At 35.9% G+C, this 19,121-nt stretch overlaps 1 protein-coding gene across 1 annotated transcript in view; it reads right to left on the bottom strand.

Moving 5' to 3' along the window:
* stt3b (STT3 oligosaccharyltransferase complex catalytic subunit B) overlaps positions 1–11,630 on the bottom strand; it is a 48,080-nt gene extending 36,450 nt beyond the window's left edge. The window contains exon 1 of the mRNA XM_048153640.1: positions 11,096–11,630. Within this exon, the coding sequence (XP_048009597.1) occupies positions 11,096–11,352 (257 nt within the window). The 5' untranslated portion in view covers positions 11,353–11,630. The remainder of the gene's footprint in view (positions 1–11,095) is intronic.
* Positions 11,631–19,121: the final 7,491 nt, after the last annotated feature.

A 19,121-nucleotide genomic window follows, 5' to 3' on the forward strand; every position in this document is an offset into this window, starting at 1 on the left:
AGCAAATAACTTTACCCAAGTGGGCCGAAAAACCATAGCGATTAATATTTAGCATATCACTGTGTGATGACAGATTAGAAAACCTCCGTCTGCAATAATTAGGCAATCAGTGCTACTTCAAATCTTACATTTTATTAACTAGACACTGAGACTGATAGGTTTTTCCTGAACTAGATTTCTCTGTAAGACGACACTGAAAATTGCTAATGATCCCATATCTATGCTTAATTCTCACCGATAATTATCTGGTGCAGAAATAGAAAAAATTAAATTCACAATGACTGGCAACCACAAAGTTTTCCTTGTTGACACCAGGTATATATATATATATATATATATATATATATATATATATATATATATATATATATATATATATATATATATATATATATATATATATATATATATATATATATATATATATATATATATATATATATAAAACATAATATGTATCATCTCTGTGTAAAGACGAGCAATTTAAGTCGATCTGAAATCAAGAGCCAGACTCAGGAATGAATCATTCAGATTTGTGATCTGATTCAACTGATTCTTTGTAAAGAAAACACTATATGAAAAGACTATAAAAACTATTTGCTCACATTAATGAATTTGCAAACGAAAGCTTGACAAGATTAGATTGAGACCTCAGTAAAAAAAAAAAAAAGGACCTTAATTTTTAGTCTACAAAGCTATCATCCACCTTCAAAAGATTTGAAGTATAACAAGTTGCTTTAACAACATTATTGTAAGGAAACCTTAATATATAACTTGACTTCATAACATTTCTTGCCACAAAAACAAACCTTGCACCTCTTGTTTGAGCATTATAAATCCATGAGTTTCTACAGCTGTGAACTATCATAAGAATAACCATCATAAGAAATGGGCAGGGTGGAACATTACATTGCAAGCGACCTCATGGACCACATGCAGGTTTTCAATAAGCAGGAGAGGCTGTAAGACTCCAACAGTATGAAGGAATAAAGAAGAACTGCCCCCATAATCATGTTTTCACAGTCAATTGGACCGTGTTAACTGCTCCACTTTGACCTCAAGCAGAGATGACACTGCATGAATGAAACTTGAGTGGGAGAAGGCTACAGACACAACTAGCCCCGATACAAAGAAGAAACTAAAACCTTACTTCCATTTAGGTGTGGGCGATATACCAGTTAAAGATAAAGCAGGGCTCGACAACAAATATTTTGTTCCTGCTGGCCAAGTAGTTCAGATTATATGTGCTCTGCCAAATTTTTCACCAGCTTCGGCACAAAACGGATACTTTTTCTGCATCATATTTTTGTTCATTAGCAAAATCTGTATTTTTGTTTTTAATTAAAAATTAAATTCTTTACAAAACATTTGTCATAACACACCAAGTTTGTTCAGAATACACTAAAGCCCTGCAAAGATATAGCCTCACACCTTTTGTGGAGAACTGGTTCGCACGTTAATCAAGAACAGTTTGATGAATTAACTTGAATTCCATTTTTTTTTTTCGCCATGGTCTGAAGATGATCTGATTCAATTTTTGTAAAATAAAATAAATAAAAAAAAAAAAAAAAAAAAAAAAGCAAAGTAGCAGTCTAGGAGGAGTTCAAAAAGTTTTTTTTTTTCTCCCGGAAAATTAAAAATTTAAAAATGGTGGAAAAATAGTCGATGACGAAAAATAGAGTTTCAAACGAATCATCTTGAGCCAATGAATCAGAAAAAAAAAAGGAATCTGAAAGGATTGATGTACAGACTTCAAAAATTCTACGGTTATTGTTCAGACTGTTCTCTATCTGTTTGAGGAGGATAAGGACTTCATACATATACACATATACATATATATACATACACATATATATACATATATATATACACATATATACACATATATACACATATATATATTATATATATATACATACATACATACACATACATACACATACACACATATATATATATATATATATATATATATATATATATATATATATATATATATATATATATATATATATATATATATATATATATATATTTATATACATACACACACACACAGTGCTTCCCACACATAGACTTTATTTGGGCGGGCCGCCCATGTATAATAACGGCCGCCCAAGTATATTTGGAGACACATTTTTGCTTTTATTTTTATCCTCTTATACTTTTATATCCGCGCTAGATAATGAAACCATCCACTATCGAATAACTAGTCGTTTCGTACCTGCACATTATGTGTGCGTCAGAACTGTTTACTCCCGCTAGCATTCCCACGGGTGCTGCATGTTGCTAAGTCACAAGGCGGCGCTGTTGCGCGTTTTACAAGCTCGCGCAACAGTGCCTCAGACTGCTTCAAAGTGATTCTCAATCAATGAAAAGCGCAGATTTATGCCAAGCGATTGTTAATGAACTCAAGTTGATGAACTATTACAAAGTCTACTTCATTGCCTTTATATAAAATGTTTTAGACGATTGTAAGAATCTGAAGGATCAGCCTGCAATAGTACAGACATTTCAAAATAAGAGTCCTGGTGTATTTCGGGCTTGTTTATAATTAAAAGTCACACGCTAAGTTTTTTCTTTTTCTTTTGGGCATTATTGGTATTTTGGTTAAACAATAAATTGTATTTAATTCGATTTCCATTAAATTAAATTTCCATTTAATTCATAGTAAATTACTGTAGTCTCCCCCACAGGAAGAAAAGACATTATTTGACACATATATTATTCATTTTATAAATTTTACTAGTAAAATCTGTGTCCCATTCACTGAGAGAGACACTATATGACAGCAAGGAGAACATACGAAAAGGTGAACCATTTAAATGCTGTAATTTTGCATAATTTACAATGCATAATATTAGTATGCAATTAAATGTAATATGCCATGTAATGAAAATTAATTTCAATAAATAAAAATACTGTTAAAAATCACACATTATTTGTTTGTCACATGTAGTAGACGATTTTTGTGCCGTGGGTAATAGGAGGATTTTTCACCCAGCTACCACCGCAAGTATATTTCAAACCTGTGGGAAGCACTGATATAAATAAATTTCTATATAAATAATAAATAAATTTCTATTTTTTTTATATATATAAAATCCACCCCTCCATTTCCATTACTACACAGACCACAATCAGACTTTTAACTATTCAAAAGGCAAATGACATGAAGGTCAACTTACCATGACCTGACAACAATGATTCAGGCTGCCAAACACTGAAATGTTAAAGACAAGGGAACTCTCCATTCAGTTGAACAGGAAGTTGTAATATTAATGAGCTGGCTAAAAGACAAATATGAAGGGGTCATAAACCTGGATCGAGCTGCAGTGGCATTAGGGATGCTAACCAGACAGCTAAAGGTGGTGTGCAACACCACCACAATACCTGGTGCCATTTTAAACCACCCTAATTTACACGCGACTTCCCACTACTCTTTTATAATATCTGGAGAAGCTTACACTAAGCAAGGTAAAAAGATGACCTGTGCCTGGCATCTTTTCCTCCTTTTTGAGACTAATTAATCAGATGACTTATATTCAAGGCCAAGCAGAGGCAACAAGAGCCCTGTGGTCCCTGAAACATTATAATTCTCCTCATATCCACCAATAAAAGTAGAATCTCATTCAGATATACAAGAGAGCAGCTCAACTCCACAGGCAGCTCAGAGATAAGTGGCACTCAAATGCTTCTTCAGATCGGAATGCCCGCCACAGACAATGCAGCCGCGGTCAGGGAGATACAGGATGAAAGCTCAATTAACGCAAGGGTGGATGGATAATGCCATATGGATAAAGAGAGCGGAGAGGGATTCAAAGAAAATAGGGGAAGGTAAAACAGAAATATGAGCTTTGCATTGCTGCCCTTATTTCTGCAAAGAGAACATAAGGGTTAGATGTGGGCAATGATCAGACTCATTTCACAGTATGATCCATTTTATATAAGAGTTGGGAGGGGAAAAAAAGATCTTTCAAAATGTGGCAATATTTTACTTCAATACTACATTGATATTTTTAAATTGAATGAATCATTAAATAACCATAACTAGGGGTGTAACGATTTATCGTAGTACGATATTTCGCGATGCAAACATGTTACGATATGCATCGTAGAGTGATGGCGATACTTTTACGATATGACGGCAGTTTAATCTTATTGGTTGAGCTGCCGATGTGACCTACTCTGCAAGGTGGCAGTGAGAGAAGCCGGTTGTCACCGCATATAAAATGGTGCGTCTCAATCAGCTCTCTAGTTCAGTAAGTGTTTCGGGCACACATTGAATCTTGCAAGGAGGTTTAAACGTTTCTCATGTCAGTCTCTTGCATGGTCGTGTGAGAAAAGTCATGGCTTTCTTTCACCGCAGTGCCACAGCAACAGCTGTGCTCACAGAAAAGCAAAAGATGCTTGCGATGCTTTGCTTTAAGAAGTTCTGTGGGGCCGTTCACATATTGCGTCTTTTCCGTGTGCAAGTCAGTTATTTTTTTCAAATGTAGCCGAGCGGCAGGCGCGCTCATAATGGGATCAACGCGGTCGCGACGCGCAAGCAATTCTCAACTTTTCAGAATGCCGCAAGCGTACCGCAGGTCGTGTGACAAGAATCAACCGATCAGCTATGGCCTTTCCGTAACAAAACATCAAAAGCTCAGCCGAACATGGTGTACATGGTGGTTTTTATATCTTATCTCCATTAATATATCTAGTAGTAAAATTAATGCAAGGGCTAGAAATAATTTATCTTTTGCAGAAACATCCTGATCCTCTTGGAGAGCAGTTGCATAGCAACGACCGACGTCACAGGAGCGCAAGCGCTTTGGAAAGAAGGAGAAGCGGTGCGGCCGCGCCTTCCACGCATTTTTAGACGCAATATGTGAACGGCCCCTATTCATAATTTTAAGTTCATGTTAAATTTAACATTTTTTTTCAGTGACAGACAGCCCTATTCAACTGTTAATTTGAATACAGAAGGTTTTTATTAAACCTTGAAATGTGATCTTGTATGTACAACAAGGAAAATTATTGAAATTTGTTCATGTTTTTTGAATAAATCTTGTTTGAATTTGTTTCATTTTGTTCAAAATATCGTGATACGTATCGTATCGTGAACTCCGTATCGAGATACGTACCGTATCGTGACCTGAGCGTATCGTTACACCCCTAACCATAACTAAATCTTATTTGACTACCTTTTATTTAATACAAGTAAATAAATTCGTAATGAACTGAATGTCTCATAACATTATGCAACACTTGATCTAAGAAAAACAAAAACTAATATTAGCATGTATATTTTTAAATTCTGATTTAATATGTTAACCTATGCCTGAGACGCCGTAAGTACAGTTGTCTTTTTCCTAACTTGCTCAGGTCCTCCTCTATAATTTTTCATAACACCCTGATTCTTTGTTGCATGTAAATAATGTAAATGGTTCCCACCCACTGATAGCAGCAAAAGTATGCCTACCACAATATATACAGCACATAAAAATCTCTACAGGTCGACACATTTCGACTTTCATTCCAGATCTAATAGCAGGCTGTGTTACTTGCCTTAGAGAGGTGAAAGAAGTGCACATGCTAAAGCAAGTGAGAGAAAAACGATAGACAGAAAATACACTAGAGGAATTAAGAGTAGAAAAGCAGAACAGGAAACAACACTCCAGAATCCAAAAATGAGAAAGGACAGAGCAGGCTCGGGGCAGTGTGCTGGATCCAAATGAGACACCCAGAGAACCAAAGTGTGTGTATGAGTGTGTTGCACTGAAATTATCTGGACATGAAACAATTACTCATTTGAGCTCTCAAATCAATGAAGCCTCTGGCTGGAAACAGAAAAAAAAAAAAAAAAATCCGTTTGAACAAAGCATTTGAAAGTAAGGTGCTCTCAGAGTTATTACAATTTCCAAACACTTATGGAGCCCAGTCAGTCTCAAAGCTTTTTTAAATAGTGTTTTTACAGAGACAGGATGAATAAACTTTCCTTCAATATTAGAAACCAGCATTCAGACAAAACTAAACATCTTGTGCAACTACAGGGAAAATCAAGTTTCAAAAGCCTGCAAATCTCAAATGAATGTAGGTGTTTATTTTAGCATGCTACATATTTCCTATGTTTGAAGTTCTAGATGCATGCTTACACATTGTCCAAAGATTAAAATGTATATATATATTTGCATGCTGAATCACTGGTGAGTGTCAGCGGGCTCAAATCCAAGACTAGGCCCAATCTGTGCCCAGGAAACCAATAACCCAGAGGGACCTCCATCCCAACCTCTACAAAGGGACTTGAGCACTCTCTCGCAGTTAAAAGCTTCTCAACATTCATATGACTAACAGAGCTGGAAAATCAATCTGAGCCAATGCACGCCTGCCAGCAAAAAAAGAAAAACTCCTCCTGCATGTCAAAGTAGATTACTGAACGAGAGCACACAATAGCCTGAGAGGTGTCAATGCCACACTTGAGAGGACACTCGCATGTGTGCAAGCAAACAAAAGGTAAGCACTATGAATCACAAGAACCCAATGTCTTATTCACAGCTAAATAAATGGCACAAACAGACAGACATAATTCTAAAAGTGCAATCAGTGGGTTACATCAGAGACCGTTTGAATGCTCCACAATTGCACAAAAGGCAGAAAAGACTATGTAAAGGAATGGAAGAAAACACAGACTGGCGAGCGACGACAAGCCAAAAAAAAAAAAAAAAAACCTTTCATACATAGCATAGACAAATAATATGCAAACCTATTCACATATTTCTACATCTAAAAATGTGAAAGGAATAAAATAATTAATAAAAGGTAACATGAATCATTTCTGAATGGCAAAAATGCAGATTTTATTTCCATTGGTCAGCCAAACAAATTGCCTCAAATTCACACAATTTGTTGAGCCAATTTTATTCTTTTAGGCTGCTAAAACAAGCAAGGACAGGAGAAATTATTCTAACACTGAAAAAAAAAAACAAAAAAAACAACAACACTTCAACGTTAACAGATGCCAACAGATTTGCCCAAGTGTGCAACAGCATCAGAGGAACAAAGTAGCATCATGCTAAATAAATTGTCATGCCATTTCAGAATATGCTGTGTTTTATGAACTCTGTGAATGAAAATGGGCTAACGACACAGGCTCGGATGGCTGAGCCATTATATGTAAATGCTTTAGAAAACTATACCAATACAATTCAGAAAGGCCATTAGTAAACAGCAATGACCCGTTTGCTAATTAAATCTACTCATGCAAGTGGTGCTCATCTAGTCACTTACTCCATATAGTCAATGCAACCCTGAGCCAATGAAAGCGTGTGCTTTAAGGATTTTCACACATAGAGTTCACATTAAATCTCTGTAGATCGCCAAATATCTGTGCTATTGTTTGCTAGTAGGCATTCCTACTAGACTGCAGTACTCAACTGAATCAGAAGGACGGTAAAATCTATTCCTACACAAAGATGCCGTTTGGCGAACATATAAAGCAACCAACCACAGTTTGTTTTGGGTTTATGTGCAGTTTAGGGGACTCAATAATAGACCACAAAGAGGACATTCAGTTCTGCTCATGGATGTCCGGTTAACATGCTACTACAGTTTTTAATCAACTGCTAAAATACTAAAAACTCATTCTTTGAAGCAAATGCTCAGTGGCCTAAACATATGTCAAATAAAATAAATCACTCTTTTTGCAAAACCTTAAACAAGTTCATATAGTTAGACACCATTTGCAACTGCGACTGAATGTTGATGCGAACAATAGATGGAAAGTATCGGAGAAGAGGAAGTGTATGAGTAAGAGGTGGTGGATGAGGACGAAAAAGAGCAAAGTGTGGAGAGTGTTGACGAGGCTGGATCCAGCACAGCAGAGGGGTTTTCCCTTTGCCTGGCAAGGGACATCATCGCCAGTGATGCAGACAAAGTCCTCAGACCAGACCTGGCACGAAGACCAAATGCTGAGGTAGAACGAATCTTTCATTGACCTTGATTTTGCAGGCAAAAAAGTTGCCTCTTTTTTTTTTATGTACTTTAACAGTAGGACTACTGCATATCTGAATATACCGAAATTCAACTATACAAATACTCAATACATTACTTGCAGTACATACAGTATACAATATATAGTCACCTTACTAAGTTGCGATTACAATACTTTTTACGTAACTGCAAAATTTGTACATAATATTCATTTTTTCTGTAAATACATGCTCTGGATGCCATGTTCTCTATTTCCTAATGAGGCATCTAATGAATGCTCTAGTTTATATATTGACTGATGTGTGTATGATCTGAAAGCTTTGTTTGATTTTGAGAATGGGTGAAAAATTTTTATTTTGCCAGAAGAGTTGGTTGTTTTGTGAATTTAGTCTGAAAATGTGGTTTTGTTAAGAAATGTCTTGGCAAGTGTGAAAAACACTGAAAATCATGTGGCCATGTTTATATCTTAGGCTAATTTCGCTATTGTGAAATCAAGGCAACACGTGTCTTATGACCTTTTTAAACTTTTGTTTTTTGTGACCTATCCATTCTATTCACATCCTGACCGTCACTGTACTTTCTCGATCTAGCAACCTATATCTGATTGGCTAAATAGATGCAACTTCCGGGAATTTGGGAACATAGGGTTGTTGTTTTTTTTTATCTGTCCATCTTGAAAGGATGTGGTTGATGCAATAAACGCTTTCGAGCTAGACATCACTATATTGGCCAGAGTTTGCCACATTAATGTTTTAAGATGTTTGAAAGAGATTGAGAGTTTTATTTGAGACACTTAATAGTTTTCTGCAAGATTACTGTCCATAAACCAAACAAATTGCAAGCAAGTTTGTGCGTTTCATCATAAATTAGATACACTATTATACATGACATTACACACTGCAAACTGTAACGATTAGTGATGCACCGAAACAAAGTTTTAGTAATTAAATTTGGGTAACTGAACTTTATGAACTATTGTTCTAAACGACTGATGATGTTTTCACAGGTAATAAATTAAACCATCTGTGGTAAAGTTCTTCAGCAACAAGCCGCCTCTCAATTTCAGCCAAACAAATTTTACATATTTCTACTCTAGCATCATTTTTTTGTCACGGTGAAATGTGTCCACACTGCAGACATGTTCACCTGCTGTAGCTAATCTTGGTTGTGTGCACACTGGACAAAATAGACACTGACAGTCAAAACGAATCATCACAGAAGTGCTCATTAATTGTCACTGTTTTGGTCAATGATTTCAGCCTTCCAAAGCATACAAATACATTTTTGGTTATTTTGGTCAAATACCTTCAGTTGCTGAAATTTCGGTGCATCGCTAGTAATGACCAAGCTTTACAGCATCCAAGAGGAAAACCAGGACTGGCAACAACCAAAAAAACAAAACTATACTCATGTTCACCTGCTTTGCATGAGGATGTTTTGTCAGTTGAATATCATTCATTTTAGCCTAGGAGGCAGGTTAGGAGTTAAATTTGTTTAAGCACATAGATAACACTGTTTGATCTTCCATTCAGACTAATGAATGCAGAGCACCATGACCCTCAAGATTAGCAGTTATGACTGCAAATCCGAAAATTGGGACCATACCGTCAAAGGATGTTCCTGCTGTTATTGTAATGTAACATAACTGCTGAAATGCCTGATTACACCATTAATGTGTTTAAAGAATCTGTCATGGTGAGAAGCGTGACTATAAAGTTTCAGATTATGATAAAATCAGAAGTTGACCTAAATTCATCCAGCATCATCTACCACCTTGAGACTTTATATAACAGTTTAATTAAAAAAGGGGGTATGCCTTCACTGTTCTTCAAGGACAAAAGGAAATAATTGACAGTATGTGTCTATATGTTAAAGAAAAGAAAGTAAATGCTTTTGAGTCTCAATTGGATGCAATTACAGCTCAAGGGGTTTAATTCAAACCGATGATTCATGAATGGATTAAACATTTTAGAGCTAAAAATACACCATTAGCTCTAAAGCAGAAGTTAAGAGCTTGCATTTGACAGCTCTATGGATCAAAAGAATTACACTTATCTGCAAATATGACATTGTTATGAAACAGACATTTTTATGAATAAACCACATATGCACACATTAATAGTATCAGGAGGTGGTAACACTGTACGGCAAGTCAATTTAACACTTATTTCTTAAAACTGAACATTTTTTGTGTTACTAAAACTTATTTTAATTACCAGCAATCCATATTATATTATAGTGACAAGTAACTATTCTGTTGTTACAGAGTAGCTTATAATCAATACAGAACAACAATAATCAATGGTAACAAACAGTCATCCATATTAAGCAAATGTGATCCAATAGGGAGTAAAATATTGAATTTCACAATATATTTCTCATTAGATGCAACTTCTTTGTTTCTAGTCATTTTCCCAACTAACTATTACATTACTGGTTAGTGCACATTTGTGATAGGACACTACAGTAATTTGTGGTTCAGATATTCACTTATGATTAGTAAGCGGCAAAACTGGAATGGGTACTAGTCAGAAGGAACTTATTCAGAGTACAAAACTTATTCTTTACATTTTCCTACAACTAATTGACTAGACACTAGTACTTGTGTGCACTCCAATTGTAATCAGGTGACTAGTAGCAAAGGAGTAGGTACTAGTATGTAATGAATATGTAATGGTGCATAATTGAATAGATAATAGAATTAATGACCTTAGTTAGCTTTTAGACACTGTTGAACTACTTACTTAGTAATTAACAAAAAGAAATAGTATATTTTCTAATCATTTCCTGATCTGAATTTTTAGGACACCGTGTAATATTCATTATATCTCAACAGATAGTAATCGACAGTCGTGCTAAATTACAACAGCATGTTGCTAACGCAATCAAAGTCAATTTCGATTATTGTAAATTATAAAAAGATGGAGGGCAACTGCCATGCGGTTACGTGTCAAAATTGTCAAGCATGGACAGAGACAAAACGCTTCCTGAGACAATCACGCTGAGATGAATGAAGGATCGCAGCAGCTCTGTGCATCACGCACGGACATTTCATTCACGGCGAGATTAACCATGCATTACATTATAAATGCGCCACAAACCCGCCCTCCTTTATACTCACCAAGGGTCAAACTCGTGAATGATGCTCTCGAAGCGAATAACTGCGAAAAGTCGAGAGCTGAACCCTGCCAACCAGGCCAGAAAGAGAATGGTGAACGACAGCAAAGACTGCCATCCCGCCGGCTGCGTCAGTCCTCCGGACAGGCCTCCGCCGCTGCATCCAGCCGGGGAGTTGGGCCGTCCGTTGCCCGAGACCGAACCTCCAGCGTTGGAGCTCGCTTTGTGCTTACAGTCGGAGGCGGTGTGGTGCTCCGCCATGTTCTGGAGGATTTGGTTAGGAAAGCACTTCCCACCGCCACGCACCCCTCTTTCCACCAACCCGCTCCCTCCTCGGCGCCAATATTTCTGCGCAACCAGGCCTTCGCTCCAACTGCAGGTATTTGACGTTGTGTATTAACAATTTGGATTTATTTGCAGCAAATTCCGCGTCTGAGTGGCATGCTAACCGGCTTGTACCATTCGGCACACGAGATCCACAGCTAGGAGGGGGTGAGCAGGGCGGTTCTGTTCCCTACACAGCAGGAAGAGTCTCTCAGCCTCTCATAGCGAGACAGGTAGAACAAGGCGGGTCACACGCGCGACCATCTCAGCCAATCCGCTGCAAGCAAACCACTGCCAGAAGCCAATGAGATCACGCACAGTCTGGAACGTTGCTAAACACAAACGGAAAAGCGTTGACAGGAGGTTAGCGAATCCCGTCACTGGTTTGAATTAACGGACACTCGTTTGAGCAAATCAGCACGAGTAACCGTCGCGGCGCCGTGCCGCGATACACCAATGAAATAAATGAATTTTGCATCAAAAACTGCCTTCGTACTACGCAAACGATATTTTTATGCGGATGTCAAACGATTGATTTGATATCACGACGTAAAGTTTGTGCCAGGCATTTTTTTATTGCGTTTTATCGCGAAAAAGGCATATGTTTCACTCAAAAATGACCGTCTAGTCAACGTTTACTCGTTTCATAGGAGCTTATGGGCATAATGACTTCCTTAGCTTAGTCATCAGTAACTCCATTGTATGGATATATAGATGCAGTGAGAGCAATACTTTTTGTTTCACGTAAGAAATAAAGTTATATAGTTTTAGAACGACATGAGGGTGTCTGATTAATGACAATTTCATTTTTAGGTCAATTTTTCCTTCTGTGATAATCAAATGTTTGGCAAACATGCTACATTAACCGTGCATATTACATCTGCATGCTTTGCATGTGTCTGTATTTGTTATACCAGCTACTGCTGCCTGCTTTTGGACACAGTTTGAACACATATTGCACAATAATAAACTGAGAAGCTGCAGCAGTAAAAGATTTAATGATGGCAGCAAGAAAACCAGCTAAACAGGAACATCCTGAGCACACCGCAAAAAAAAAAAAAAAAAAAGTTCTCAATCTGTATTTATAGTTTCTCTCCAGCAAAAATGTGTATTCATCCTAAAATAACAAGATAAATTGATTTGAGAAACTAAATTGCATAAGGCACGCATTTTATGTAGCCTTCAAGCTGTAGCTGTACTGAAACAATATCAGCCCGTCTTTGCCCTTTTTAGTAGATCTGAATGACTTTACAACTGACACATGGTATCAGCTGCAATCTTTTCAACAAATCATTAAAAAATTATAGCTAAATAAATCAAAAAATGGTTTGATAATGTCATTCTCAAGGAAATGCTTACCTCATGCTTTAAAGCCGAAGTATTTGGAGATAAAAATATCCAATGAACATTCAAAATATTTTAATATAGTATAGCATCTTACCATTACACCACAGTAACACAGGATTGTGATCTGAAATTTACAAAGTGAATTCTTTGCCTTGATCAGATTCTCTCATATTCTTCTGTATCCCCCCCTAAAACATGATCCCAGTTTTAGGCTCAAACACTGAAGCCACTCTACAATGTCAATCCAGAATATGTTTGCTTAAAAACACACTTTTTCAAAATCTGCATGCAGTATAGATCATACAGCCTTTTAAAGCTTTGCACAGACCTGTATGCAGAAATTGCTTTGAGACATCACAGGCACAGTAGAAATCAGTTCCACTACATCTCATACAGTATAGCAAGACTTAAATGAGTTTTAATGGTAAAAAAAACTTTTATTAACACAAATGTTTCTATATGGATTGTATATTTAACTTAACTTTGTTTTATTTCAAGGGTAATTCAGCATTAAATGGATAGTTCTGTCATTTACTCACCCTCAAGTTGTTCCAAACCTGTATGAGTTTCTTTCTTTTGTTGAACACAAAAGAAGATATTTTGAAGAATGTTGGTAACCTGACGCTAGCCACTGACTTACATAGTAGGGAAAAATACTATGGAAGTCAGTAGATACCGTCACCTGTCTGGTTACCAACATTCTTCAAAATATCTTCTTTTTTTAATTCTTCTTTCAGCAGAAGAAAGAAGTTCATGCAGGTTTGGAACATCTTGAGGGTGAGTAAATGATGACAGAATTTTCATTTTTGAGTGAACTATCCCTTTAAGCTTGAAGGTCATGTTTAAAAATAACAAGGTTTTTAAAAGCAACCTTAATCGGTCAGTGGATTTCTCAGGCTTCAATACATGTTCAAGTTATCCATTAATGTGACATTGCAGATGTGGTGTTTAACAGTGACCATTAAACTAGAAGTTAAACATTTGGTTTAGTCAAACATGCCTCTATCCACAGTTTATGGAATCCGTCTCTGCAGACAATATCCAACATCAAGTATGTGCCAGTACAAAATCAATAAATGCATTTAAGCCAATTGATTATTATTCTGCTTAGCATTTGGAAAAATTGAAGCCTCTTTTTCCTCGCACATGTGGCTTTGGTTATATTGTATTGGAAAAATGGTTGTGTCCTGTATATTTGAATATAACAGCTTTTTAAACATCCTTTTCATCAGGAACATTACCAGGGTAAATTAATTTGGAGAGATGCTTAGCATTTTAAAACAAATCATATTTGCCAAAAGTTTTTTTTTTTTTTTTAAGTGTCAAATGTTTGTCAAGTAAGTCTTGTTTTGATCTGGAACAGCTTTAATGTACCTCTGCTGACACCCACAGTTTCCATGATGCCAGTGCACAGCAACCACCTGGATAAAAAGTTGCAATCAATGCAATTAATATTTGATTTAACCATCAGTCCTCCACAAATATATAATAATTGTTGAAAATATAGATCCATATATAATTCAAAATATAAGTGGAATCATTGGTCTTGACATTAGTTTGCATTTTTATATATTGGTTTATTTAAAATATTTTTTTTTAAATTCCAGTTACTTTTTGGAAATATTGTAACTGATACTCTTTGTGAATTGTAAAGCCATTTAGATAAAAATATTGGGTGACACTTTAGTTTAGGGTCCAATTTTCACTATTAACTATGCCTTTTGCCTCAATAAATACTGCTTATTAATAGTTAGTTAGGTAGTTGTTAAGTAGGTATTGGGTATGATTAAGAGATTTAGAATAAGGTCCTGCAGAATAAGGCATTAATATGTGCTTTATAAGTACTAATAAATAGCAAATATCCTAGTAATATGCATGCTCATCAGCAACTTGTTAATAGTGAAAATTTGACCCTAAATAAAGTGTTACCAAATATTGATAATTAAAATGGCAAAGACTGATATTTTTCAATATGGCTTAAAGGCTACCACTAAACTAAAAACACAAACAAACAAACAAAAAAACATTTATCTTGCTTTTAAGATGTTTATGTCTTTTTACTGGAAAGAACAGGATTAAGAGCATGATATTTTTGCGGTGTGCTCAGGGTGTTCTTGTTTAGTTGGTCTTCCTGGTGCCATTATTTAATTTTTATAGCTGTGTTCCTAGAGAATGGCACCAAGAGCATTTCTGTAATCCAGAAGTTCCCTTCTTATTTAAATGCCAAAGCAATTACCCATTGCATTTTGACATTAAAGGTGCTGTAGAACGTGTTTTCAAAAGATGTAATATAAGTCTAAGGTGTCCCCTGAATGTGTCTGTGAAGTTTCAGCTCAAAATACCCCAAAGATTTTTTTTTATTCATTTTTTAACTGCCTATTTTGGGGCATCATTAAATATGCGCCGATTTAGACTGCGGCCCCTTTAAATTCTCGTGCTCCCCGCCCCCCAAGCTTGCGACTGCCTTAAACAGTATAAACAAAGTTCACACAGCTAATATAACCCTCAAAATGGATCTTTACAAAGTGTTCGTCATGCAGCATGTCTAATCGCGTAAGTATGATATTTATTTGGATGTTTACATTTGATTCTGAATGAGTTTGATTGTGCTCCGTGGCTAAAGCTAACATTACACACTGTTGGAGAGATTTATAAAGAATGAAGTTGTGTTTATGAATTATACAGACTGCAAGTGTTTAAAAATGAAAATAACGACAGTCTTGTCTCTGTGAATACAGTAAGAAACGATGGTAACTTTAACCACATTTAACAGTACATTAGCAACATGCTAACGAAACATTTAGAAAGAAAATTTACAAATATCACTAAAAATATCATGTTATCATGAATCATTATTGCTCCATCTGCCATTTTTCGCTATTGTCCTTGCTTGCTTACCTAGTCTGATGATTCTGCTGTGCACATCCAGACGTCCTGCCCTTGTGTAATGCCTTGAACATGGACTGGCATATGCAAATATTGGAGGTGTACATATTAATGATGTCGGTGTTATGTTGAGATTCGCCTGTTCTTCTGAGGTCTTTTAAACAAATGAGATTTACACAAGAAGGAGGAAACAACGGTGTTTGAGACTCACTGTATGTCATTTCCATGTACTGAACTCTTGTTATTCAACTATGCCAAGGTAAATTCAATTTTTAATTCTAGCTCACCTTTAACATCCAGTTTCTTTCTCTTTTATTTTCCTCTGTGGTGTCTTTTTGTCTGTAGGAGCTTGAATCCTGAAAGTTTAGGCGAAATAAAAAATAAAAAAAACTGTGTATGAAGAGGTTAGAAGAGATCAGACGGTTTCTACATGAGGCGACTTACCTATTGGTGACTCATATCAGTTGTGCGGGATTGAGGCAGATAATGAGGCTGAGTGTGTATCTGTTCGACAGAAGAAAAAGCAGTTCTGAAAGACTGTTATTCTCGTGGGGCTGTTCCATTTATTGTGAATGATACAGCTAAGATCACAGTGCTCCAGACCTTTATGTCTCTAAAGACAGCTGCAGCTATCACAGAGGAAACAACTGATGGACGCATCTTGGATTAGAGCTGACTTTGATTGATCTTTTTTTTTTTTGTTCATTAGTTTGTTCTTTAGTGGTTCATTCATATTCAAATTCAGTGCACCTTTTGTGCTACAGACATAAATGACATCTCAATTCATGCAGGTTGTTAAAGACAGATGTTTCTAAGAGATCATATAAGTTGTCAATACAGTTGTCAATAACCCTGGTAAAACTTACCGTGATGGAGGCACCTGAGACATTTTTAGGTTTTGTTGTGGGCTCTTTTTAAAATGCCCCTTTAATGCTTTTTCTGATTTTACCTTTCATATAGTGTGTGATATAGCTGAAAGCAAATGGTCTGCAAAGTTTCAAAGATTAAAGTGCACGACAAATGAAGTTATTGTCTGCCAAAAGAAAGAATTGATTCTGAAATGCCTGAAACGAGTCGTCAGTGATTCCAGTCTTACTTCCTGCACGAACCTACGTGGGTTTGTAACAAATTTGCATAATGCCAGCCTATGGTCTTCATTGCCTTCATTGCAACAATGTCCATTTTGACCCACCCTCAAACACTGTTGTAGCTGAGGCCTGGAAGAGTTTGGTTTGTGTTGTCGACATGACGAGAAGACACTGTTTTCTGAGCTGCAAAAGCAAATCCACTTTGCTTGCACTGCCAAAGGATGAGGAAAATCAAGAGCTGAAATTCAGATATGGTAATGGCCATTTTGTTTCTGACACGCACTGTAAGCAGTAGACCAATCACAACAGACTGGACCGTCTGACCAATCAGAGCAGAGAAGCCTTTCGGAAGGGAGGGGGCTTAGAGAAACCTTTATAAAACGGTTTCGGACATTGTGAGAAAAGAGGTGATGCTTTAATTGTATGATATAATACATAAATAAATAAATGAATAACACTCAGACCTGTTTTGCAGAAAAATAAGTTATACAGTTTGAAATGACATGGATTAACTATTCCTTTAAGCTAGTAAGCAACTACTAGAACACCATAGCAACACCCTGGCAACCACCCCTAAAACCTTAGCATCATGGTGTGATTTTTGTATGGACAAGAGCTAATAAAATTTTAAATATAGTAATTTCTTTGTTTCCTTTTATGTTTTATAGGTTATCAAACTACAGTATATCAATAAAATGTATTGACGTATTTTGTTAGTTTAATTATGACTTAATTTTTTTATTTTTTTTTTATTTTTATTAAAGCCAACTGTGCATTATGCAAGCTTCCATTAGATGTTGAAGGCCGGACTATAGTATTGTGTCGTAATGGTCCTGAACAAAATGTCACTACATACTCCATAATCTGCTCCGCCACTACTCACAGGCATTGATCTATCTCTGTATCTGCAGAGACGTCTCACAAAATAACATACTAGCAGTGTAGAGAAGGTCTGTTTGTCTTCATTAGGTGGCCCTCTGCTGTAAAACTGCTTTCCTATTTCTCATCGGCTTCTCCAGTAATACTTTAATGGACTCTGGGACGGAAGTGCTGGAAAAGAAGTTAGATTGATCTGTAGTGACAGCGAGGCACTCACGGCGACGACCCAGAGCTCTGCACAGACTCATAATTAGTAAATGATCACTTTGCTCTGGCTTTCTACCCAACTCGGAATCTACATGGAAAAAAAATAATTAATTAATAGGCTGTGTGATAAAGTAAATATTTTTAAAATGTTAAAAAAGGATTTCTACTCTCAGCAAATGCATTATTTCCAAATGATTAATTTCCAGAGAAATTGCCATCTTAAAGTACATATTTTAGGGCCATATAAATACTGCAGCGAGAATAAATTACTGCACTGTAAAAGCCGATAAGTTGCGGTAACTCAAACCTGGAGGAAACAAATTGATTTAAAATCAATAAGTATGAGTACTGTAAACTCATATACATAGAGTTAAAGTCACTATTTAGTGTTGGTTTAGTCAATTATTAGAGTAAACTCAGCTTAAAGATTTTAAGTTTATTCCACTTATTCAGTTTGTATTCAGGTAACAAAACTTTATCTAATTATGGTTACTTAAATGGTTTGAGGAAACCAATTGGCTTAAATGGTTTAAGTTCATCAAACTCAAAGTATTGAAGTTACATAAGAGTAAACAAAAACTAACATTGGCACAAAGCAAGTATGACAGAACAGGAGATTCATATATTGTTTATGTATTTGATTAGCTTTTAGTTAATTAGTTATGAAAGCTATAAAAGCATAAACTACCAAATGTAATTTCTCAGAAAACATTATTTAAATTAGAAACCATGGATGTTCAAATTTCTTTTAAATATGTTGTGGTCAGCCATAGACGTAAACTACTAGATTAAATTCATTTTTGTAACTTAATTACAGTTTAAATAGCATATTATTTCTAGTAACTTATTCAGATTAAGTTCTGCTTAATGTAATTCGTTTTTGATTCATTTTTGAGTTCACATAACAAATATTTGTTAAGTTGGATTAACTTTTAAAAAAATTTTTTAAGTCAAATTAACTTATTTCATTTAGCGATTTTCATTGTTAGGTTTTACAGTGTGCAATGGCTAGTGAGGAGCTTGGCATTGTGGGAAGATCCAGAACCTTTAGAACCTTTTAGAACCTCACAGATAGAACCTTTTTTTCAAATCACAGATATGACACAAAAAAAGGTTGCTTAATATTAGCTTATTAAGCTTAATATTCTGCTTCATGCAACATACTGTACCTCAAACAAATTCACTTAATGGCATGTCTTTTTCAAGATTAAGCAGAGGGGAAAAAAGTATGGAATCACTCAATGTTAAGTAAAAGATTTTGGAATCATCATTTAATTTCCATTTCTAAAACAAATACCG

The sequence above is a fragment of the Megalobrama amblycephala genome, linkage group LG13, assembly GCF_018812025.1.
Source record: "Megalobrama amblycephala isolate DHTTF-2021 linkage group LG13, ASM1881202v1, whole genome shotgun sequence".
Taxonomy (NCBI): Eukaryota; Metazoa; Chordata; class Actinopteri; order Cypriniformes; family Xenocyprididae; genus Megalobrama; species Megalobrama amblycephala.